This window comes from Oncorhynchus mykiss, chromosome 16 (genome assembly GCF_057628025.1).
Source record: "Oncorhynchus mykiss isolate SJ-2025 chromosome 16, ASM5762802v1, whole genome shotgun sequence".
Classification (NCBI taxonomy): Eukaryota; Metazoa; Chordata; class Actinopteri; order Salmoniformes; family Salmonidae; genus Oncorhynchus; species Oncorhynchus mykiss.
Genome location: NC_143037.1, coordinates 13,079,784 through 13,106,120, shown reverse-complemented (window position 1 = coordinate 13,106,120; position 26,337 = coordinate 13,079,784). Strand labels below are relative to the sequence as shown.

Here is a 26,337-nt window from a genome sequence, read left to right as displayed (position 1 = left end):
TACACACAAAGCAAAAATTGGTTTTTTGAAACATTTGTTAAAAATGATATCACATTTACATAAGTAAAAATGTATTCCATACTTTGAAGCACCTTTGGCAGCCTCAAGTCTTCTTGGGTATGATGCTAAATGCTTGGCACACCTGTATTTGGAGTTTCTCATTCTTCTATGCAGATCCTCAAGCTCTGTCTGGTTGGATGGGGAGCATTGCTGCACAGTTACTTTTAAATCTCTCCAGATATGTTTGATCGGGCTCAAGTCCAGGCTCTGGCTGGGCCACTCAAGGACATTCAGGGACTTGTCCAGAAGCCACACCTGTGTCTTGGCTGTGTGCTTAGGGTCAGTGTCCTGTTGGACGGTGAACCTTCGCCCCAGTTTGAGGTCCTGAGCACTCTGGAGCAGGTTTTCATCAAGGATCTCTTTTTTTATTAACTAGTCAAGTCGGTTAAGAACAAATTCTTATTTTACAATGACAGCCTAACCCGGCCAAACACTCCCCTAACCTGGACGATGCTGGGCCAGTTGTGCGTCACCCTATGGGACTTCCGATCACGGCTGGTTGTGATGCAACCCAGGATCGAACCTGGGTCTGAAGTGACACCTCTAGCACTGAGATGCAGTGCCTTAGACCGCTGCGCCACTTGGGAGCCCTCTTTGCTCCGTTCATCTTTGCCTCGACCCTGACTAGTCTCCCAGTCCCTGCCGCTGAAAAACATCCCCACAGCATGATGCGGCCACCACCATGCTTCACCGTAGGGATGGTGCCAGGTGTCCTCCAGACGTGACGCTTGGCATTCAGGTCAAAGAGTTTAATCTTGGACTAGAGAATCTTGTCTCATGGTCTTGAGTCTTTCGGTGCCTTTGTCAACCTCTGTCATGTGCCTTTTATGGAGTGGCTTCCGTCTGGTCTCTCTACCATAAAGGCCTGATTGGTGGAGTGCTGCAGAGATGGTTGTCCTTCTGGAAGGTTCTCACATCTTCACAGAGGAACTCTAGCGCTCTGTCAGTGACATTAGGATTCGTGGTCACCTCCCTGACCAAGGTCCTTCTCCCCCGATTGCTCATTTTGGCTTGGCAGCCGGCTCTAGGAAGAGTCTTGGTGGTTTCAAACTTCTTCCATTTAAGAATGATGGAGCCCGCTGTGTTGTTGGACCTTCAATGCGGCATAATTTTTTTTTGGTACCCTTCCCCACGACGCAATCCTATCTCGGAGCTCTATGGACAATTCCTTCAACCTCGTGGCTTGGTTTTTGCTCTGACATACACTGTCAACTATGGGACCTTTATATAGACAGGTGTGTGCCTTTCCAAATCATGTCCAATCAATTTAATTTACCACAGGTGCACTCTAATCCAGTTGTAGAAAAATCTCAAGGATGATCAACGGAAACAGGATGCACCTGATCTCAATTTCCAGTCTCATAGCAAAGTGCCAGAATACTTACATAAGGTATTTCTGTCTTTATTTTTAATACATTTGCAACAATTACTAAAATCAGTTTTCGCTTTGTTATTATTGGGTATTGTGTGTGTAAATTTGGGTTTTTTGTTTATTTTATTCATTTTAGAATAAGGCTGTAATGTATCAAAGTGGAAAAATGTCAAGGGGTTTGAATACTTTCAGACGGCACTGTATGTAATGGGGAATTGATATACACTAACAATCAAACAAACAACTCACACAATGAAGCTATGAAACAATGAATGTGCAAAAATTGGTGAGAGAGCACATTCTGGAGAGAGAAGTGAATTGTGCATGGTCAATCTGACTTATGGTGATTTGGTCTCAGCGGAAGTCGAGGCATTCATACTTCTTGTGGAGCAGTACAGTGTTGTCAAGGAAGTGAGTTTGTGTTTATACAGGATGTACTGCTCCCACCTACCGTCAACCAATCATGTCAATGCAGACCTATACATAGCTCTCTGCATTGTTACAACATTTGGGAGGCTCATGGCGATACGGTACGGAGCTCAATTTTGCCTCAGCATGCCACTAGAGGCTCCGCAATTGCGTCAAACCCTCCAAATGGCGCCTCCGACCTCATTTTCAGATCAAGCATAGATTGGCTTTTAGTTCTAGGCCTCCACAATGGATTAGTTCGTGTGTGTGTGTGTGTGTGTGTGTGTGTATATACAGTACCAGTTAAAAGTTAAGGGTTTTTATTTTATTTTTACTATATTTTCTACATTGTAGAATAATAGTGAAGACATCAAAACTATGAAATAACACATGGAATAATGTTGTAACCAAAAAAGTGTTAAACAAATCAAGATATATTTGAGATTCTTCAACAAGCCACCCTTTGCCTTGACAGCTTTGCACACTCTTGGCATTCTCTCAACCAGCTTCATGAGGTAGTCACCTGGAATGCATTTCAATTAACAGGTGTGCCTTAAAGTTAATTTGTGAAATTTCCTTCCTTGATGCATTTGAGCCAATCAGTTTTGTTGTGATAAGTTATCTGTTATTTTACCAGGTAAGTTGACTGAACACGTTCTCATTTACAGCAACGACCTGGGGAATAGTTACAGGGGAAAGGAGGGGGATGAATGAGCCAATTGTAAACTGGGGATTATTAGGTGACCGTGATGGTTTGAGGGACAGATTGGGAATTTAGCCAGGACACCGGGGTTAACACTTCTACTCTTATGATAAGTGCCATGGGATCTTTAATGACCTCAGAGAGTCAGGACACCTGTTTAATGTCCCATCCGAAAGACTGCACCCTACACAGGGCATTGGGATATTTTTTAGACCAGAGGAAAGAGTGCCTGTTACTGGCCCTCCAACACCACTTCCAGCAACATCTGGTCTCCCATCCAGGGACTGACCAGGACCAACCCTGCTTCGCTTCAGAAGCAAGCCAGCAGTGGTATGCTGCTGGCATAAAGGTAGGTAGGATGGGTATAAAGAAGATGGCCCTATTTGGTAAAAGACCAAGTCCATATTGTGGCAAGAACAGCTCAAATAAGCAAAGAGAAAAGACAGTCCATTACGTTAAGACATGAAGGTCAATCAATATGGAACATTTCAAGAACAAGACGTTTCTTCAAGTACAGTCCCAAAAACTAAATGCTAGGATGAAACTGAGTTTCATGAGGACCGCCACAGGAAAGGAAGACCCAGGATAAGTTCATTAGAGTTAACTGCACCTCAGATTGCAGCTCAAATAAATGCTTCAGATTTCAAGTAACAGACATCTCTGCATCAACTGTTCAGAGGAGACTGTGTGAATCAGATCTTCATGGTCAAATTGCTGCAAAGAAACCACTACTAAAGGACACCAATAAGAAGAAGAGACTTGCTTGGGCCAAGAAACACGAGCAATGGATATTAGACTGGTGGAAATCTGTCCTATTCGTCTGAAATTTGAGCTATTTGGTTCCAACCATTGTCTTTGAGACGCAGTCGGTGAACAGATGATCTCTGCATGTGTGGTTCACCCTGTGAAGCATGGAGGAGGAGATGTTGGTGTGGGGGGGGTGCTTTGCTGGTGACACTGTCTACGATTTATTTAGAATTCAAGGCACTTCCCCCCCCCCCCCCCCCCCCAACTTTATTTAACCAGGTAGGCTAGTTGAGAACAAGTTCTCATTTTTAACTGCAACATGGCAAATATAAAGCAAAGCAGTGTGACACAGACCACAACAGAGTTACACATGGAGTAAACAATAAACAATCCGATAACACAAACAGGTCAATGACACAGTAGAAAAAAGAAAGTCTATATACAATGTGTGCAAAAGGCATGAGGAGGTAGGCAATAAATAGGCCATAGGAGCGAATGATTACAATTTAGCAGATTAACACTGGAGTGATAAATGAGCAGATGATGATGTGCAAGTAGAGATACTGGTGTGCAAAAGAGCAGCAAAGTAAATGAAATAAAAACCGTATGGGGATGAGGTAGGTAGATTAGGTGGGTTATTTACAGATGGACTATGTACAGCTGCAGCGATCGGTTAGCTGCTCAGATAGTTGGTGAAGGGAAATAAGTCTCCAACTTCAGTGATTTTTGTAATTCGTTCCAGTCACTTGCAGCAGAGAACTGGAAGGTAAGGTGACCAAATGGGGTGTTGGCTTTGGGGTTGATCAGTGCGATATACCTGCTGGAACGTGTGCTATGGGTGAGTTATTGTGACCAGTGAACTGAGAAGGCAGAGTTTTACCTAGCATAGACTTATAGATGACCTGGAGCTAGTGGGTCTGGCGACGAATATGTAGCGAGGGCCAGCCGACTAGAGCATACAGGTCCCAGTGGTGGGTGGTATAAGGTGATTTGGTAACAAAACTGATGGCACTGTGATAAACTGCATCCAGTCTGCTGAGTAGAGTATTGGAAGCTATTTTGTAGATGACATCGTCGAGGATCAGTAGGATAGTCAGTTTTACTAGGCCTTGGCCAGGTCGATGAAGACTGCTGCACAGTACTGTCTTTTATCGATGGTGGTTATGATATCTTTAGTACCTTGAGCGTGGCTGAGGTGCACTCGTGACCGGCTCGGAAACCGGATTGCACAGCGGAGAAGGTACGGTGGGATTCAAAATGGTCAGGCAATGAGGCTGAGATCCTGATTGAAAACAGAGGAGGTGTATTTGGAGGGCAAGTTGGTCAGGATAATATCTATGAGGGTGCCCATGTTTATGGATTTAGGTTTGTGCCTGGTGGGTTCCTTGATGATTTGTGTGAGATTGAGGGCATCTAGCTTAGATTGTAGGACTGCCGGGGTGTTAAGCATATCCCAGTTTAGGTCACCTAACAGAACAAACTCTGAAGCTAGATTGAGGGTGATCAATACACAAATGGTGTCCAGGGCACAGCTGGGAGTGGAGGGGGGGTCGATAGCAGGCGGCATCAGTGAGAGACTTATTTCTGGAGAGGTACATTTTTGTAATTAGAAGTTCAAACTGTTTGGGTATAGACCTGGAAAACCTGCAAAGTTCTATCTCTGCAGTAGATTGCAACTCCTCCCCCTTTGGCAGTTCTATCTTGACGGAAAATTTTGTAGTTGGGTATGGAAACCTCAGAATTGTTGGTGGCCTTCCTAAGCCAGGATTCAGACACGCCAAGGACATCAGGGTTGGCGGAGTGTGCTAAAGCAGTGAGTAAAACAAACTTAGGGAGGAGGCTTCTGATGTTGACATGCATGAAACCAAGGCTTTTTCGATCACAGATGTCAACAAATGAGGGTGCCTGGGTACACGCGGGGCCTGGGTTTACCCCCACATCACCCGAGGAACAGAGGAGTAGAATGAGGGTACGGCTAAAGGCTATCAAAACTGGTCGCCTAGAGCGTTGGGGACAAAGAATAAAAGGAGCAGATTTCTGGGCGTGGTAGAATAGATTCAGGGCATAATGTGCAGACGGGTATGATGGGGTGCGGGTACAGTGGAGGTAAGCCCAGGCACTGAGTGATGATAAGAGGTATCTCTGGATAAGCTGGTTATAATGGGTGAGGTCACCGTATGTGTGGGAGGTGGGACAAAGGAGGTATCAGAGGTATAATGAGTGGAACTAGGGGCTCCATTGTAAACTAAAACAATGGTAACTAACCTAAACAACAGTATACAAGGCATATTGACATGAGAGAGACATACAGCAAGGCATAAAGTAATCACAGGTGTTGATTTGGAGAGCTAGCTAAGACGACAACGGGTGAGACAACAGCTAGTCAGCTAAAACAACAGGTAAAATGGTGATGAATGGGCAGAGAGGGTCGGTTAACTACACACAGGGCCTGAGTTTGCGGCTGGGGCTGACAGATAAAAAAATAAACAGAATGGATTACTGTGATTAATGGACAATCCAGCAGGCATCAGCTATATAGCCAAGTGATCATAGGGTCCAGGGGGCAGCAATAAATGGAACAGGGAAGCTACGGAGTAGTCGCTAGCACGCAGGCGACACAGCGTTTAAAAGTTAGTAGCCCGGGGCTAGTAGAAGCGCCCGCTCTGACGGAGGCCGGTTGAAGGCACAGCGGATGGAGTATTCGTCGGCAGACCAGTCGTGGTGGTGCGGCGGGGTGCCGTGTCGACTAAGGATCCAAGCCAGATGCTGAAAGAGGTATTGTAGTAATTTAGTTTTCTAGCCGGGAGATGCACCTGGCTCACGGCTAACTGGTGCTAGCTTCAGGGCAGAGGCATTAGCAACTCGGTGGCAGCGGTGATCTGGTGCCAAGGTCCAGACCTTACGGCAAGGATCCGGTGGAGTAGTGTGTTCTAGCCGTGTTTGGGTGGAGTCCGGGTGAACAACTGAGTAGGCCGGGAGGTGGGCCTCAGGGATAGCTTCGGTACTGGGTAACTCGGTGGGTGCTAGCTAGTTGTGAAGATCAGGAGTCATGGTCCAGGGATTACGGCAGGGATCCGGCGTTGTAGTGGAGAGAGTCCGTTACTGGTAGGCTGGCGAGTATTATCCAGGCCAAAAAAAGTTAAAAAAAAATAATATTTAAAAAAGGCTGGTATCTGTGCAGAAGGTAAAGGCCGCTAGCAGTGGCTAACAATGACTAAACAGCTTGTAGCTAATTAACTGGTTAGCTTCTAATGGCTAGGTGGTTCTTGCTATAAGGTCTAAAAAAATAATAGCGGTTCCGTATCACATTGGGTGAGGCAGGTTACCGGAAGGTACAATTGAACTAAAATGGAGAAGAGATTGAAAAATAAAAATTGAAATGTATACAAAAGACGAAAAATACAAAAGTACACGAGAGGACGAACAAAACACGTCTGCACTGAGTATGCATGGTTACCACAGCATTCCGCAGCGATACGCCACCCAATCTGATTTGCGCATAGTAGGACTATCATTTGTTTTTCAACAGGACAATGACCCAACACACCTCCAGGCTGTGTAAGGGCTATTTGACCAAGAAGGAGAGTGATGGAGTGCTGCATAAGATTACCTGGCCTCCACAATCACCCGACTTCAACCCAATTGAGATGGTTTGGGATGAGTTGTGTTTTAGTCGAGCAGTAACACAATGTCTGTCAACCAACAGCCTAACGACCAAACAATCGACCAGTCGACTGATTGGGGTCAGCCCTAAACTCTCACAATGATCCAGAGAATCATTATAACCGGAAACTAAAAATGTCTAGGACCCAGGTCAATGAGAAGGGATCATTATTCTCAAATTGTTGCCTGCCCAAAGTCTGCTGTTGATAATCACTAGAAGGTTATGGTGAGACAGAACTTCTGAGCATTTACTAGAATGCCAGAGATTGTCATAGAACCCATCTCTTGGATTAATAATGAACCTTTGTTGTGCTACAATGGATCAGATTATTCACAGAAAAATGCTTTGCAACATGGTGTTTTACCTTGGAGGTTGTTAAAACGGAAACAGAATTAGGCCAGGTAGGCTGTTGTCCTGTGCTTGTTAGGCTCAGGCCTAACCATAATTTATATATTTTTGGGGATGGTTAATCCTACTTTGAATGGGTGAATTATATCTACTGTGTCTGTAAAGTAGAGTAGAACTAGGGCCTAATGTATTTCTGTGTCAACACTTAGAACCACCATTGGTTATTTTAGGCTTGACAGATGGATAAACACAAGACTTGCATGACAGTGAGGGTTGAGCTTGATGTCCCTGGTTTGGTACAGATGCTCTGTAAATAGAGGTGGTGTCTGTCTCGGTCTCTGGTGTAAGTGCCCATTGTGTTCCGGCATTATTCACTGTCCTCGAACCTTGTTAGGAAGGACCTCGGGGCCACTGAGACAAAGTAAGGTAATGAATGATGGTAATTGATCCCTGTGTTGTGGTGAGTAAACTACACTCATGGGTCAAGGAGTTTATCATTACTTGTGGCTGTTCTGTGATTTTGTTTTTCTCATTGGATAATGCCTACGCTACTAGGAGACTGGCTGAAGGACAATGCCTTTGTTTGGTAGTTAGTCTACTATGCTTTGAATGTAAGGCTGTAGACGGTGAGGTTTTGATTTGTTTGTAGCTGTGCATGGCTTGCAATGGCATCAGTAACAAAATTCCTGAATTCCTTCGTTCCATTGTCTGAAACTGGCCTGGCCTTTTCACGTGTTAGCGTACTGTATAATTTAACCAAACAAGCTCGATTTTATGTTTAACTTCAACTTTCCTAACCACCAGATGGAAGTGGTTTGAGATGGAGATTCATGCATTCAGCAAATGTAATTTCATGGTCAGTCAAAGGCCAAAGGACACACTGCTGTGGTGTCAAGATTGTTGTGACAACATGAGCGCTGATAAACTTGCTTGCCGGTTTTAGATAATCCAAAGGTCACGCACTGCACTTTTCAGGCTCTCACAATGTCTCCAATCTTTGAGTTTTGATCTTGGCTAGCTGCTTTTGTTGGTAAAGCAGCACTGGTTAGTTCAAATAATATGGGGGAATTGACTGAGCAAATTCCTTAAACACAAACCCTGTGTCTGTTGGCAGTTTACCCTATGAATCGCACTACCAGGAGCTGTCCTGTTGGCCCGCAAAACAAATGTATTTGTAAAGTGGATGGAAATCCGTTTACCTTGGAGCAGTTGTTTACTTTCTGTCTGTGCCACAGTAGTGCCTTCAGCACCACGGTTTGTTGAAGGAATGTAGAGAAATTTGAATTCAGCCATTTGGGTTGCAGTAATGTCATGACTCATTTATGGCCTGAAACCCCGGGGGTCATAACTGGGAAAAGTGTGGACCGAAGTCAAACGTTCAGTTGCTCGCTCCCACATAAATGCCTGTGTGAAGTGCATGGGCAGTTATCCATACTGTCTGAAAAGTATGCAATAGTCCTCCGCCGTTCAACTGGAAAGGTCACTGCAGAGACAGGCGAATAAGCTGACAAAGTTCCCCACTTTTTTATCTCTCAGCATACTTCAATCTCAACGTTAGTACTGTACTTTTATCAGAGAGACGGTGCAGATAACATTGTAGACCTCGGGAAGTGACCAAATGATTTTTATGGCTGCTGAATTTTTCCTCTTCAATGTCTTATTTTAAGAAGAACATTGTCAAGAATGTTCTTCTAGGTATTAGCATATCTGTCCTGAAGTGTTAATTGGTTTAGAACGTCTACTTCTGTGTCATACACTTAAAGGGATGTTTCTTATATTCAAATTCTTTAAAGCTAGTGTTTTGGTGCCCTGGTACCACTGCCGAAGAGCCAAGTGAGTAAATGTCACCTGTTAGGTGGCTGGAGGCGAATGCTTTGAATGTACATACTGGTAAGCTAGGTCTATTTCCATTGAACGTGAGAGAAGGGTTGAACACCTAAAGCCTACGTGTCATTGCTGCTTTGTTTCTGGGTCTTCTGATTGTAGGCCTATTTCATCCTTACAATGTGCAATAAGCAACTGCTTTGTAAGCATAGGTGAGTACGTAGACGTGAAATTCAATACAGATGAGAGTAGTATGTATACTTGTGCTCAATGCAAGATACTTTTTGTTAGCTTCGTCTCATTTCTGTAACCGAGAACCCCTTTTGTAAACAATTCCACAGGGAATAAGAAATCTGAAGACTGATTGAAAGTGGGTGTGACTTTCCTGTGGCCAAGCACATGGCTAGGCATACCTTTTGACTGCTGTAGGAATCCTTTATCTAATTGAACTAAAGGTACCACCACTACAAACTCATTTTGGCTTGAGAAAATGTTTGACTTTGTTCAGAGTATCAATGGGTTAAATCGCCCTGTCCCCTATTCTTTTAGAATTCCATATCAGCCATCATTCCTAATTGATTCATTTACACTTGATTGTCACAAAATATCCACTGTGTTATCATCCAGAAACTCACGGACAGATTTGCAGGTTAACGTTAAATGGGACGTAACAACTTTCGCAAGAATTTTACTTCTGGGTAACAGAGTTTATCATCCAGATTAAACAGTGAGCTCAACAAAGCAGTATAGAGTTACTGCAGAGCAAACAGAATTTGCGCTACACTTAACCCTGGGAAAGCACATCCTGACTTTGGGGCATAGTTCATATTAAAAGATCCCTTTCTATGTGGTTACTGATTTATGCAAGGCGTAACCAGGCAACTCGCTAACAGAGCTTAACAGCTTCCCCTACATGCCTTCACGATTCTTATGAAAGTAGAAATACGCTGCCTGGGCTGTGAGCTGGCCAGCCGGGGATTCTTACACCAACTGAGTGTTTCCGAATGACTGTTCAGCAACGGATGGGTGGGACTCACTGAAGGTCTGAGCTTAGTGTCACTGCCCAACGCAGCCAGGGGGAAATTCTGAGGAGTTGAGTGATTAACATTTTCTGTCTGGTTGGGGCAGCTTTTTCTCAGAGCTTTTTTGTTGTTGTATTGTAGCGCCTCTGACTGGGAAAAGGAAGACCACGGCAGGCAGCACAAACTCTAAATATCACAGGTACAGTGGCTTGCAAAAGGATTCACCCCCCTGGCATTTTTTCCTATTTTGTTGCCTTATAATTTTTTTTTTTTTTTAGGGGTTTATATCATTTGATTTACACATGCCTACCACTTCGAAGATGCAAAATATTTTTTGTGAAACAAGCAAGAAATAAGACAAAAAAACAAAACTTGAGTGTGCCTAACTATTCACCCCCCTAAAGTCAATCCATTGTAGAGCTACCTTTTTTGCAGCAATTACAGCTGCAAGTCTCTTGGGGTGGTCTCTATAAGCTTGGCACATCTAGCCACTGGGATTTTTGTCCATTCTTCAAGACAAAACTGCTCCAGCTCCTTTAAGCTGGATGGGTTCCGCTGGTGTACAGCAATCTTTAAGTCATACCACAGATTCTCAATTGGATTGAGGTCTAGGCTTTGACTAGGCCATTCCAAGACATTTAAATGTTTCCCCTTAAACCACTCGAGTGTTGCTTTAGCAGTATGCTTAGCATCATTGGTTAGATAAAGGTGAAAAAAAATCTAAGAAATTGTCCTCCTGGAAGGTGAACCTCCGTCCCAGTCTCAAATCTCTGAAAGACTGAAACAGGTTGCCTTCAAGAATTTCCCTGTATTTAGCGCCATCCATCATTCCTTCAATTCTGACCAGTTTCCCAGTCCCTGCCGATGGAAAAACACCCCCACAGCACGATGCTGCCACCATCATGCTTCACTGTGGGGATTGTGTTCTTGGGGTGATGAGAGGTGTTGGGTTTGTGCCAGACATAGCATTTTCCTTGATGGCCAAAAAGCTCAATTTTAGTCTCATCTGACCAGAGTACCTTCTTCCATAGGTTTGGGGAGTCTCCCACATGCCTTTCGGCGAACACCAAACGTGTTTGCTTATTTTGTTTAAGAAATTGCTTTTTTTCTGGCCACTCTTCCGTAAAGCCCAGCTCTGTGTAGTGTACGGCTTAGTGGTCCTATGCACAGATACTCCAATCTCCACTGTGGAGCTTTGCAGCTCCTTCAGGGTTATCTTTGGTCTCTTTGTTTAGGTGGTTAGCCCTCACTTGGCAGGTTTGTTGTGGTGCCATATTCTTTCCATGTTTTAATAATGGATTTAATGGTGCTCCATGGGATGTTCAAAGTTTCAGATTTTTTTTTTTTATAACCCAACCCTGATCTGTACTTCTCCACAACTTTGTCCCTGACCTGCTTGGAGCGCTCCTTGGTCTTGGTGGTGCCCCTTGCTTAGTACTGTTGCAGACTGAGGCCTTTCAGAACTGTGTGTGTGTGTGTGTACTGAGATCATGTGACACTTATATTGCACACAGGTGGGCTTTATTTAACTAATTATGCAACTTCTGAAGGTAATTGGTTGCACCAGATCTAATTTAGGGGCTTCATAGCAAAGGAGGTGAATACATATGCCCGCACCACCTTTCCTGTTATTTTTCTTCTTTTTTTTTGAATTTATTGAAACTATTTTTTCCACTTCACCAATTTTGACTATTTTGTATGTCCATTACATGAAATCCAAATAAAAATCCATTCAAATTACAGGTTGTAATGCAACAAAATAGGAAAAACGCCAAGGGGGATGAATACTTTTGCAAGGCTGTGTGTTTTTTAAAATTGTTTAAATTTATCACACACACACAGTTTTTATTAATAAGGATAGGTTCCCAACTGAGATTCTGTCATCAACTAGTTGTCTCCATGTGAGATCACTGGGAATAATGTGTGTGCCAGAGGAGGCTGGTGGGAGGAGCTATAGGAGGAAGGATCTTTGTAATGGCTGGAATGGAACAGTATCAAACACAAACATATGGAGCCCATATGTCTGACTCTGTGCCATTCATTTCATTCCAGCCATTACAATGAGCTCGTCCTCCTATAATCCTTCCCCACCAGCCTCCTCTGGTGTGGGCAATGCACATGTAAGGAAAATAAAACCACTGAACATGGTTTGAAGAGACCTGAGTAGGAAATAAACTGAAATTTGCAGAGGCTACTACTTCAACTTTGTACTAAGGCTAGTTTGTACTTTTAGGCGTTGGCTTCCAGTAACAAGTGATTCATCCTATGAAGCAATCGGTGCTCAAAATATCCCACTGGGCGCTGACGTCAGTTCAATGTCTAGTTTTGATTTACATTTGGTTGAGATGTCAACTAAATTGAAATCAACAAAAAATGTCACCATGTCATTGGATTTGAGTTAAACTGATTGAATTTGCAAAAATTATTTTTTCACGTTGATTCAAAGTCCTCACATTTATGTTTTTGTTTGAAATGACATGGATTCACCCACTGGGTGAATTCTGAATTATCATGAATTATGTTGTGAAACTGCTTGATCATGCTAACTCTTTTTTCTTTTTTTTGGATTTTCAATAGGGACAGTAACTCAGACTGATAATTCTAGCAATTTAGTTATTACATTCTTAGATATCCTAAATCAAGCTTGCCTCACATAACTATTCAACAAGGGGTATAACTTCATTATTTTATATCCTCCTGTGTTGTATGGTCCAGTGTACTGGCCTATGAGGCCTACAGGGTTGAAGGCTTAAAATCAGTCCATTTGGGCCACCCCTTATGTTTAGAACAATAACTACTGTCCCTGCTGTAGGCCTATATGTTATTACTGATCTCAATGGTGGTGGACACAGCCAAGTCAGACCCTTTTTTGGCATTCGGGTTTCTTTCCCACGGCTCCTCTCTGTGGCTTGTCATTCACACTGATTTGAGGGCACTGTAATCGTCATGTTTGTGGCACGTACAATTTAACAGACCGCATGTCAAGGTGACAATATGCACACAATTTATATTCTGCATTTAATGACTATCTAAATTTTGTTTAAAAAAAACAAACATTTGAGACCAACAGCTCGCAGTTGTTGATTCATGCTCTTGGCAAGCTTTAACTCGTCTTGCAAACACCAGCCTCTCTAGCTCACTGTGTATTTAGACTAAGCTTTACCCCGAGTTACTCACACTTAAAACAATTTATTTCCTGTTATGGTGGTAACATTGCCTGGCATTGCATTGGGCATAAGAACAGCCCTTAGCTGTGGTATATTGGCCATATATCACACCCACTCGGGCCTTATTGCTTAAATAACGCATGGTATATCAGCACGGTAGAATTAAATGGCTATAGTTCATTCTTACATGTTCTATGTTTGAGCTGCTTTTGAAAGCAAGTTTGGTAGTGAGTGGAAACGCCAACTGGATGCTTCACATTTATACATCCTGTGAAATATCTGGCTCTAATAAGAAATACTAGAATGGGCTTGGAACCTCTAAACCTGTCAGTCTAACTGGTATTCTCATGGATACGTGCAATGGCGGACCTGGTATTGTGACGCAAGATTGCCACGGTTACCAGGCTTCCTCCAGGCGTCTGAGTCTTGGACGACATGAATTGGAAATGGCTTGATAAAGTATAATAAAAGTTTTACTAAAATGGGCTGATGACTTTGAAAAGAGTTTGCAGACTAGATGGCTAGCTGATCGGGTCATTGATTTTAGCAAGCTCAATGCTAAAAACATAGCTAGCTGAGCAGGTAAGATAGCCAGCATGGTTAAATAAATCATGCAATCTGTAAATCTTTACTCACCGTGATAACTTTCTAAAGGAAATGTTTTTCAGTCATCTGCACTATCTGTTCTGTAGCCAACGACCTAGCCAAGTAGATACTTTTGGACAGCCTGTCATTTTATGATTTTAGAGTTCGCCTGTGTCACGTAGAGTTAAAAAAAAAAAAAAATCTAATAAATCAAGTTTGAACTTGTTGTATTAGAGTGCCCTCTAATGGTAAAGAATGGCATTGATTATAGCATACTTTCTGCACTGTAATGACAGATGCATGCAATGAATTAATACTTTTTTTTTTCATGAGGATAGCAATAAAAAGGGTGAATAAATTCCCTGTGCATGTGCCTTTACTGACTGCCACAAAGTAACCGGAGGAGTGGAGGTAATTATTAGAATTTATCTTCCATAGGTATACAACTTTGAATTAGTGTTCATTAGTTGTAACATCACAGAACTAGAATGAGATTGTATTCATTTAACACATACATTCCTAATCAAAACTGAAGGCACATTAAAATTAAATTAAATGTTTATTATGAAACATACACGCTACATCACCAAAAGTATGTGGACACCACTTCAAATGAGAGGATTTGGCTTTTTCAGCCAAACCTGTTGCTGACAGGTGTATAAAATCAAGCACCCAGCCATGCAATCTCCATAGACAAACATTGACAGTAGAATGGCCTTACTGAAGAGTTCAGTGACTTTCAATATGGCACTGTCATAGACTGCCACTTTTCCAACAAGTCTGTTCGTCAAATTTCTGCCCTGCTAGAGCTGCCCCGGTCAACTGTAAGTGCTTTTATTGTGAAGTTGAAACGTCTATGAGCCACGAAATGGTAGGCCACACAAGCTCACAGAACGTGACCGCTGAAGTGCGTAGGATGTGAAAATCGTCTGTCCTCGGTGCAACACTCACTACTGTGTTTCAAACAGCTTCTGGAAGAAACGTCAGCAAAATAACTGTTCGTCGGGAGCTTCATGAAATGGCTTTCCATGGCCGAGCAGCTGCACACAAGCCTAAGATCACCATGCGCAATGCCAAGCGTCGGCTGGAGTGGTGTAAATCTCGCCGCCATTTGACTCTGGAGCAGGGGAAACGCACTCTCTGGAGTGATGAATCACGCTTCATCATCTGGCAGTCCGATGGCCAAATCTGTGTTTGGCGGATGCCAGGATAACGCTACCTGCCCGGATGCATAGTGCCAACTGTAAAGTTTGGTGGAGGAGGAATAATGGTCTGGGGCTGGTTTTCAGGGTTCAGGCTAGGCCCCTTAGTTCCAGTGACGGGGAATCTTAACGCTACAGCATATAATGATAGTCTAGACGTTTCTGTGCTTCCAACTGTTTGGCAACAGTTTGGGCCAGGCCCTTTCCTGTTTAAGCATGACAATGTCCCTGTGCACAAAGTGAGGTCCGTACAGAAACGATTTGTCAATCAGTGTGGAAAAACTTGACTGGCATGCACAGTGCCCTGTCCTCATCCCCATCGAACACCTTTGGGATGAATTGGAACGCAGACCGCGAGCCAGGCCTAATTGCCCAACATCCATGCCCAACCTCACTAATGCTCTTGTGGCTGAAGGGAATCCTAGTGGAAAGCCTTCCCAGAAGGGTGGATGCTGTTGTAGCAACAAAGGGGGGACCAACTCCATATTAATGGCCATGACTTTGGAATGAGATGTTCGATGAGCAGGTATCCACTTACACTACATGACCAAAAGTATGTTTTAGATTCCCAGGAATGAGAAATGGCAGTGTCACTACTTATGCAGCAGGCATTTCAAAATAAAATGTAAAAAATCAGACATTCACATGTGACACTTAGGGAAGACTCATTCCCTACAGATTTTGAGGTATGGAATTACACATTCACTACAAAGGGGTTTTTGTTGAGTTATCCTCAGCATATCTATGTAATTAAACAGATTCATTTATTTGTACCATTTTTTTTTTTATCTGGCAATTCCGCTTGCTTCCACGAGCCCAACCCCAAAGACAGTTTGCTGTGTAAACATCCAGTAAAAGAGATCTACATCACTGTAGATTCAGTCATAATGCAAACACAGTTTGCAGACTGTTCTTTAAAAAAATTGCATGTTGCTTTGTAAAAAGGGGAACCATGACTATGCTAGAATGAGTCCTAGTAAGAGTTCAGAGGCACTCATTCGCAGCCTGGATCATGACTTGCAAGACCCTATCCATGACCTGTAAAACCCTATACTTGACTTACAAGACCATATTCCAAGTCCTACACTATCAACTCCCTCAGGAACTCTATACCCTGCCTGTAAGCAGTCCATAGATACCAACTACACATACAAAAATTAGAGGCCAAGTCATAGCGAGTCACTAGTTGGCTCCTTGTGGAGCCTTCTCGCCCGGGCCATAATGAATGCATTTGTATTTAGTGTCTTATGTATTATTCCGTTTGCAAACATCTGTGGTGCCTATAACGTTACATAATCTACCTGTGATTGTTGTTCATTAGAATGTGTACCTATCAACAGGTTAGCTAGGAGCTAATGTCTTATCTCTGAGTAATTCATTTCCCTACAATTTTCACAAGAAAAAAACTCACTGCACCACATAACATTAGCCTATTTCAACACTGTCCTCCATATCAATCAGGCTAGCTAGCCAGATGGTTTAATGTGACTTTTTTACCCAGGTTTTTTTTTTTGTGATGTAAAAAAATCTATATAATTATGATTTCTAATAAGGTACACAAAACAGGTGCACATAGACAGAGGACCAAGTGACAACCTAACCCAAGCTAATGTTATCTACGTCTCACCTAGCTAAGTTAACGTTAGCTAGCTAACGTAAACGTAAACTCGTACATCGCCTTGGTCTGTACAATTGCCCTTATTTTTAGCGCCCCAAAAACGTAATACTTCCAGATCAACTGTAATGTCAATACCATTGTAAAGCACAATTTCTCCCCTTCCCAACAGAATCAATTACATGACCTAAACACTGCCAGTTTCTGCATAATTCAAGCAGGCAATGAGCCCCTTCTGGTCTTTTTAAAAATGGCGGGTGGCGACGCGAAACTAATGCGTGATGGAGAGATGTTGTGTGGGAAAATTGCTTTTTTTCACTCAATCTGTCCAACTTATCACCTTATCGCCTCTAAAATGTAAATAAAACACTATACAGAGTTTATATGTGTCATTACATACCTATTTGAATCGGGTTTTTAGGGTGGTAAATAAAGTGATCTTAAAAGTAAACAGTGTCTTTGAGAATGATGATCGCATACAATGATGACGCAAAAAATGACTAGGTATCCCCCGTCACTGTCAATTTCTTGTTTTTAAAGGATGAGAGAAGTGCTACACCTGGTGGAGAGAGATTGTAAGACAGAAGTAGTTGCTTTATGCGTGCTGTACTGTACGTTACGACATGCCACGTCTAGCTGTAACGAAGGGTCCGTTTTTTTTCAACTTTTCTCCAATACTATAGAGCCATTACCATGTCGATCAACGCTTGAATAGAAACATAGTTCACACCCCTGATTTTGAAGTCAACACAGTAGCTACAGTCCCATTTAGTTTTCTTTGTAGCCTCATTTGAATGTCTGCGGTTGGGCACATTTGTACGGAACTGGGATCAGTGAAATGAAGGCTAAACTGATAACGGCGTGAAGAGCAGAAATTTCAACTAGCAAGCAAGTCGCAGCAAAGAAAAACGCGGGGGTGATTCTGGCAGGGGGGTATTTGATTTTTCGGCACAACACCGGCAAATGAACACATTTTTATCTCGGGCAAATGAGTTAAATTATAGCCATAATCAACTCTATGCGTTCTCTCGAAAATAATGCAACTCTGTGGAAGGTGTGTTCCACGACGCGCTATTTTCCATAGAACGCATGCCTCGATCACACCACCGACAGTGTTTATGCAGTTTTCTACACCAGAATTGTATTAATTTACAATGGAACGCTGCGTTTGACTTGCTGCATTGAAGCAGTGTGTGGTGCATATGTTGGACTTATCGAACGTCTACGTCAAACTGTATGTGTACAGGCTTGACAGAAATGGTAGCAGAAGGTGAATGTTGAACTTTTGTTCCACACATATCCAGATGATGCTGTTACATTTGGCTCAGAACACAATCGGGTCTATCGTTGTGATCGAGGGGTTAATTGATTATGGGCGGCACCTTAGCGCTCACTTTCTGTTACTGTCAGTTTTTATCAGAGCTATTGTGTGTATGTATGGGGCAGCAGGGTAGACTAGTGGTTAGAGTGTTAGACTTGTAACCGAAAGGTTGCACGTTCAAATCCCCGAGCTGATAAGGTACAAATCTATCGATCTGCCCCTGAACAGGCAGTTAACTAGGCCGTCATTGAAAATAAGAATTTGTTCTTAACTAGTATTTAACTAGTTAAGTCTTTCTCCAAAAATCCAAAAATCACAGGGTGTCATCCCATCCACATAAAATAAGCGAGGCTTTACTTTTCTGATGTAATTTTCTGGAGAAGTGGCACAATTATGGCTTTTTTTGCCAATATAAACAACCATCCCCCTCCCTCAAAGACCGATTTGTAAACAGTGCCCCACCCTGTGAGCAAACTGTTGGAATGTTCGATGTTTCCCCATACCCGCGCTTCACATACGTTGCCTCAACTTGCCTGTTGGTGAATTTCTTATGAGGAGTAGCTTATTGTCAAACCGGATTTGTTCATTCCGCGACACAGCAGCAACAAGGTAACACGTTTTGTTGTCAATTATTCCAGAGCCTGCAATAATGTAGTCTACACATTTTAAACGAATACGACTCTCAACACGGAATTTGCTTTCTCCATTATACTGTATTGATACGGCAATAACAAAATGCTTACAAAGTCGTAGACGCGGTGTGTTTTATGAAATAACAGTTTTACTGAGCTGTGGGCTAATTCCTCACCTGAAAGCACTTTTCGCTGGCATTTGAACGGATAGTTGAGGCTTTGTTTCCTAAAATTAGCAGTCTCGTATCCTGAACGAGAGCGCGCTTGCTTGCGTCGAAATTCTGCGGTCCTGTGTGTGCGCAATATTATGTGTGTGTGTGCAATATTGTGTGTGTGTGTGTGTGTGCAATATTGTGTGTGTGTGTGTGCAATATAATGTGTGTGTGTGTGTGTGTGTGTGTGTGTGTATGTATACAGTGTTGGGGAAAAAGTACCCTATTGTCATATTTGAGTAAAAGGAAAGCTACTTTACTTTTACTGGAGTCATGTTCCATTGAGTCACCCAGTAAAATACTACTTGAGGAAAAGTCTCAAATTATTTGGTTTTAAGGGTACTTAAGTATCAAAAGTAAAAGTTTGAAATTCCTTATATTAAGCGAACTAGACGGAACTGTTTTTTTTTTTATTTACGGATAGCCAGGGGCACGCTCCGACACTCAAGACATAATTTACAAATGACTCGTGTGTTTAGTGTGTCTGCCAGATCAAAGGCTGTGGGAATGACCTGGTATGTTCCCTTGATGTGTAGGAGTTGGACCATTTTCCTCTCCTGCTAAGCATTCCAAATGTAATGAGTACTTTTTGATGTCGGGAATAATGTATGGAATAAAAAGTACATAATTTTCTTCAGGAATGTAGTGAAGTAAAATATATAAAAAATATAAATAGTAAAGTACAGATGCCCCCCAAAACTACTTAAGTATGACTCTAAAGAAGTTTGACTTGAGTACTTTACGTGTTTGCGCTTGTACACTACCATTAAAATGTTTGGGGTCACTTAGAAATGTCCTTGTTTCTTAAAGAAAAGCATTTTTTTGTTCATTAAAATAACATCAATTGATCAGAAATAAAGTGCAGACATTGTTGCTGATTTAAAAAAAAAAAAAAATTAATGATAAGGATTATCAACATTGGCACACAGAGGCCCATTTATCAGCAATCATCACTCCTGTGTTCCAATGGCGTGTTAGCTAATCCAAGATTATAATTTTAAAAGGATAATTGATCATTGGAAAACCCCTTTGCAATTATGTTATCTGAAAACTGTTGTTCTGATTTAAAGAAGCAATAAAACTGTCCTTAAGACTAGTTGAGTATTAGGAGAATCAGCATTTGTGGGTTCGATTACAGGCTCAAATTGGCCAGAAACAAAACTTTCTTCTGAAACTCGTCAGTCTGTTCTTGTTCCGAGAAATGAAGGCTATTCCATGTGAGAAATTGCCATGAAACTGAAAATCTCATACAACGCTGTGTGCTAGTCCTTTCACAGAACAGCGCAAACTGGATCTAATGAGAATAGAAAGAGTAGGAGGCCCCGGTGCACAACTGAGCAAGAGGACAAGTACATTAGAGTGTCTAGTTTGAGAAACAGATGCCTCACTAGTCCTCAACTGGCAGCTTCATTAAATAGTACCCGCAAAACAGTAGTCCCTATGTCAACAGTGGGACTACTGCTCCAGATACTCAACTAGTCTAAAGAATGCCAGTTTTATTGCTTCTTTAATCAGAACAGTTTTCAGCTGTGATTACATAATTGCAAAAGGTTTTTCTAATGATCAATTAGCCTTTGTAAAATGATACATTTGGATTAGCTAACACAACGTGCCATTGGAACACAGGAGTGATGGTTGCTGATAATGGGCCTCTGTACGCCTATGTAGATATTCCATAAAAAATCAGCCGTTTCCAGCTACAATAGTAATTTACAACATTAACAATGTCTGCACTGTATTTCTGATCAATTTGATATTTTAATGGACAAAATGTGCTTTTCTTTCAAAAACAAGGACATTTCTAACCCCAAACTTTTGAACGTGTGTCTGAGAATCTGTTGACTGGGTGATTTTTAATGCACTCTACATTATGAATATTAGACTTTTTTACCATTTATAGATCATGTTTTTTATTCTACAATTAATACATCTGCTTTGTCATCACACGATTCAATAGATTACATACATTTATATAATAGGCTTTGTAACACAAAGTTTGTCAAAGTAATGTGTGAATGCTTGTAAATGTGTGTTGAATTGTTTTAAGATTTTTTTTCTCTCCCATTTTAGGACAAAATTGTCAGCAAGTTCAATCACAAACCTTGGTAGGATGGATTAACCTCTAGATTTGCCTGACTGGACACTCCAGGTGTCGGCAGCACCCAATGTCCTTTCTACATGATGAGTGTGACCTGAGGAGGACTCTGGGTTTGTTAGACCGAACCGCTAACACTTCTGGACTCTTCCACCCAAGTTTCTCCCCCCGTTTGCCACTCGTACGGCACGGGGACTGACATGAAGAAAGTGGCCCAGTGGTCAACGGAGGACGTGCGCCAGTGGCTGACCAATGAGGGAATGCAGGAATACTCTGAGGCCTTCCTCCACCTGGACGGCCAGGGCCTCCTGCAGCTCTCCAAGGCGGACTTCCAGACGGCCCCTCTGGTTCTTGTCACCTCGGACAGAGGCAGACAGCTTTTGGACAAGTTGGAGACTCTCAGAATAGAGCACCACATTGAAGCACATAAAAATGGGCATGCCAACGGACACTCCATCTTGACCGTCATCAATGAGGTAAATGGGAACAAGCCCAAGAGTAACGGTCTGATCAATGGGTTTCACAAGGAACGGGTTCAGATCCACATGCCTGAGATCAACCGCTCTCCGTTCCCTGAAGAGTGGGGGAAGACTGGCGTGGCTTGCATCTACGCCATGGTCTGCTTCGTCTGCACCACCATCATTATCTCTGTGGTCCACGAACGCGTGCCTCCCAAAGAGGCTACTCCGCCCCTGCCAGACAAGTTCTTTGACTTTTTTGACCGAGTAGACTGGGCTTTTTCCATATGCGAAATCAACGGCATGATACTGGTCGGCCTGTGGCTTCTACAGTTGACACTGTTAAAATATAGGTAAATGAACAAGATAAGTCGTTATCAAATGATTGTAACTTGAATTCTAACATCCGGAACGTATTGAAGGATCCACTCCATGTTAAAGTATGTTTTGCCATGTGCTGATTAAGCGCTCCAGCAAGTCTTGATTCTGTATGTACTACTTTCTCGTCCTCAGGTCCATCGTTGGTCGACGTTTCTTCTTCATCGTTGGCACACTGTACCTATACAGGTGTATCACCATGTACATAACCACACTCCCTGTGCCAGGAATGCATTTCAAGTGCTCTCCTAAGGTACTTGCCACTTCTCCCTGGGCTGAGAAATATAGACTTTTTGTTGCATTATTTAATTATGCAAAAACATACAGGTAACTGCCAAAATAAAGAAAATGCCAACATAGTTTCTTAATGGGGCGTTGGGCCTCCACGAGCCAGAACAGCTTCAGTGCGCCTTGGCATATATTCTGCTAGTGTCTGGAACTCTATTGGATGGGTGCAACACCATTGGTCCACTAAATTCCATAATTTGTTATTTTTTTGTTGATGGTGGTGGAAAATGCTGTCTCAAGCCCCTCTCCAGAATCTCCCATAAGTGTTCAATTGGGTTGAGATGACGGCCATGGCATATGGTTTACATCGTTTTCATGCTCTTCAAACCATTCAGTGACCACTCGTACCCAGTGGACGGGGGGCATAGCTATGGTAGCAAAAAGAATAGCAAAAAGAAGGACCTGCCAAGCATGTTTATACATGACTCTAATCATGGGATGTTAATTGCTTTATTAACTCAGGAACCAGACTTGTGTGGAAGCACCTGCTTTCAATATACTTTGTATCCCTCAATTACTCAAGTGTTTCCATTATTTTGGCAGTTACCTGTAGCATACTAAGTGAAATGACTGTAGTTAGTAGTTTGTCTTAACATGTCTGTGAACCTCAGAGGTCGATGTTGAAAGTGCTGAGTGAGAAGGCTCTGAGAATAGCATTTTTTAATGTGGATGATGAGAACCAAAATTATTTTCCAGCTGTTGACCCCCTATGGTCCCAATTTTCCAATGCAGGCAGGGTTTTAAAAGGCAGTAAAAAAAAGAAAGAAAAGAACTAGAGATGTTCTCACGTTAAACGACAACAGATGATTTTTGCCTCTTTGAAGGTTTATTTTTTATTTGTTGGTCATGTTTTTAAGGATAGTAGACGGCATTTGTCAATTTGATTTAGACCCATGTCATCAGCAGTTTCTCAGCCATGCTATAGTAAAAGCTGATATATTCCCTCACATTAAATTGATGATTTATCTGTAGCCAACATTTTATATGGTCTTAAGACTCAATGGCTGTGAACATTTATTTGATTGCGTATGACCACTTTGTTCACCTACTGTGACAACCACTTTTCTCAATGCTCCCTACTTTTAGCAGGTCTGTTCAGTCATGAAACAGGGGTGTGGCGTTAGTTCCTCTTGAGTGTTCCTGCCCTCAAGTTAGTGGGAGGCATACAGTAGAGAACTAGTGAACAAGGCCACGATCTGCAGCCCCTCAGCACACCACAGGCCAGGATATCCCCTTGGAGGAAACCATTCGTTATCAGTCCAAATTTGCCGGCTCATCTATTTCTAACAATTCCACATTTCCTATTTAATCTAACTGAATTAACCAAATTAGTGATAGCTTTCCAACTGTTGAAAGCAGTTGGCTGTGGGCCAGTTTTCTGACTGGAGGCCTTGTTCCAAGTTAGTCTGATCATGTATGATCAGCTTCTAACTGGCGAACAGGGTTAGTACTGTTCAAGCTTCTAATAGTAGGCTAACACATCCCCTTTCGCAGACACACAGGTTGTTACTGTATAATTGTTGAATAAGTCTGATTTTACGTTTTTATGCCTTTCTGGAGCACACTAACTTGACATACTTTTGTGGTGTTTTATTTTTTTATTCTGTTGTAGCTGTTTGGTGACTGGGAGTCCCAAATGCGGCGAGTCATGAAGATGATTGCAGGAGGAGGCCTCACCATCACTGGCTCGCACCACATGTGTGGGGACTACCTTTACAGTGGCCACACAGTCATGCTGACACTCAGCTATCTCTTCATTAAAGAATGTAAGTAGGCTACACAACACTACGGCATAGCCTCTCTTAGTGAAACCTGTGATGTCTGTGATATGTTTATTTTTGGAGTGGAGGAGACAGTCTGTGGTAAACTGTACGAGCTGTTGGAGCTGATGTATGTTCTCACAACAGGCATACATCTGATTGGTCACATTGACTTAAAGGTATTTTCTGTGTTTCTTGCAGACTCTCCAAAACGGTTCTGGTGGTACCATTTGATCTGCTGGCTGCTATGTGCTGTAGGCCTCTTCTGCATTCTCTTGGCTCATGACCACTACTCCATAGATGTGGTGGTGGCTTACTTTATCACCACACGCCTATTCTGGTGGTACCACACCATGGCCAACCAGCAAGTAAGTCTATATTTGGTCACACTTACCAGTGGAATAACCAATGTAAATACCCTGTAATAGACTAGTATTACCTACATGTTCAACGTGTATCAACAATTAAGGCATGGTGTTGTTCATGAACATTTAATTTGTTTCACAGGTGCTGAAGGAATCATCGCAGAGCAACTTTTTCTCAAGGGTGTGGTGGTACCGAATCTTCCAGTACCTGGAACAGAATGTCACAGGCATCGTCCCTCGGAACTACCAGATGCCGCTGTCATGGCCACCGGCCCAATGGAGTCAAGTGAAGTACAGCCGTGTTGACACACAGTGCCCGTGACAGCGGGAAGTGACCCCCCCCCCCCCCAGGAGGACATGATGGTGGGTCTCTTAACGACCATCTCCCTTTAACGTTCTCCTGTAACATACACTCCAGTCCAACTGACTAGTACTGTGACAACCATCGTTTCAGCCAAAACATTTCACATTGGAAAACAATCATTCTATCCTCTCGAGGCTACTCTGAAAGTAATGGTTTCCAGTGGGTGGATCGCAAGCATTTCAAAAGTGGGTCCAGATCTATTTCAACTCGCAACAGGAAATCTATAGTTAAAGGCTAATATCTCCCTCTGTAACCGGTTACTGAAATGTTATTAAATAAACATGTTTGTCACAGCGATTGGGCTGTTCCGAAAGTTTGGTGTTATCATGCTCAGATGTTTTACTAAGTTTTGGTTCAAAATAGCTTTGAGAACTGACCTGTCGTGAAGCAGGAGGCGTTTTTTTGTAGTGACTTACATTTTTGTAGTTGTCTAAAATAAGCTTGGCCAAGGTGTAAACTATTTTCTAAGCATATAACAGGTTTATTATTCAAATTAATGCTTTAGATTTTTACAGTTAGGAGACTATAGCAAAAAGGAGAAAATAAATTAGTAACAATATTCCTCAGTGCCTTTCTTGTTGTGATTGTACAGTAAGTGTATCAGTGTCCTCATTAATGTTGACTTGAATGACCGTTTTTAAAGTGCTACATCAGTATTTACACTTGAACAGATAGGAGGGTGTTTAAATGAACCTGATGCTGATCACCAATTTACAGCATAGACAGTTGAGCAATTACGACTCCATGACATTTTCTCCCTGTTTCTGAATGTAAACAATCATGACATTCTTTTAACCATGTCAGTGTCTTTCCAAGTCGGTCATGTTTGCTTAAAAAAAAGAACATTTCATATTTTCCATTGATTTATTTATTACATCGATCATTTCTTGTGTTTTTGCTTGGGATATTGGATTCCCATGTCATTTCTTGCCTATTATGCCAAATAGCTGCATTGTTTGGGCTGTCCTTTGACCCAAAGGTTAGGTCAGTGTGATGGAGAGGGAGGTTAAAAGCAAGGTTTTATTGAGTGGTCCTAACAATTTCTTTCTCAGCTTACTGATGATGACTGACCCAAATGCCCCTCTCCTCAATTTTATATGTGTACCTCAGAAGTGTCGTGTTAACCAACCAATGAGAAGAGCTGATTATGGTGTAACCATGGAAGAAATTAATCCAAAAGGAAATAAATAATATTTAGCACACCTTAATCTGTGATTCTTTTGTTTTATTTATGTACTGGAGAAGTGATCTTTCTCTACACAATTTGGTCATGACAGCTTTGCACAGTCTTGGCGTTCTCTCAACCAGCTTTGTAAGGTAGTCATTTCAAGTAACAGGTGTGCCTTGTTAAAAGTTAAATTGTGGAATTTCTTCCCTTATTAATGCATTTGAGATAATCAGTTGTGTTGTGACATGGTAGGGTTGGAATACAGAAGATGGTATTTTACCAAATAGGACTAAGTTCATATTATGGCAAGAAAAGCTCAAATAAGCAAAGAGAAACGAAAGTCCATTACTTTAAGACATGAAGGTCAGTCGATGCAGAACACTTCAAGAACTTTTAAAGTTTCAAGTGCAGTCGCAAAATCCATCAAGCGCTATGATGAACTGGCTCTCATGAGGACCACCACAGGAAAGGAAGACCCAGAGTTCCCTCTGCTGCAGAGGATAAGCTCTGCAGCAGAGTTCACTTCACCTCAGATTGCTGCCAAAATAAATGCTTCAGAGTTCAAGTAACCAACATATC

The 26,337-nt window shown here is 42.2% G+C and overlaps 1 protein-coding gene across 4 annotated transcripts in view; it reads left to right on the top strand.

The window, feature by feature from the left end:
- Positions 1–25,798, top strand: part of LOC110491374 (phosphatidylcholine:ceramide cholinephosphotransferase 1) — a 48,815-nt gene extending 23,017 nt beyond the window's left edge. For 3 of the 4 annotated variants that reach the window (XM_021564774.3, XM_021564773.3, XM_021564772.3), the window contains exons 2-6: positions 20,953–21,788; positions 21,949–22,066; positions 23,714–23,867; positions 24,063–24,229; positions 24,369–25,798. In XM_021564774.3, the coding sequence (XP_021420449.1) occupies positions 21,178–21,788; positions 21,949–22,066; positions 23,714–23,867; positions 24,063–24,229; positions 24,369–24,548 (1,230 nt within the window). In that variant the 5' untranslated portion in view covers positions 20,953–21,177 and the 3' untranslated portion in view covers positions 24,549–25,798. Of the gene's footprint in view, positions 1–18,135; positions 18,648–20,952; positions 21,789–21,948; positions 22,067–23,713; positions 23,868–24,062; positions 24,230–24,368 lie in introns of those variants that run through there. The other variant, XM_021564771.3, reaches the window with a different exon arrangement.
- Positions 25,799–26,337: the final 539 nt, after the last annotated feature.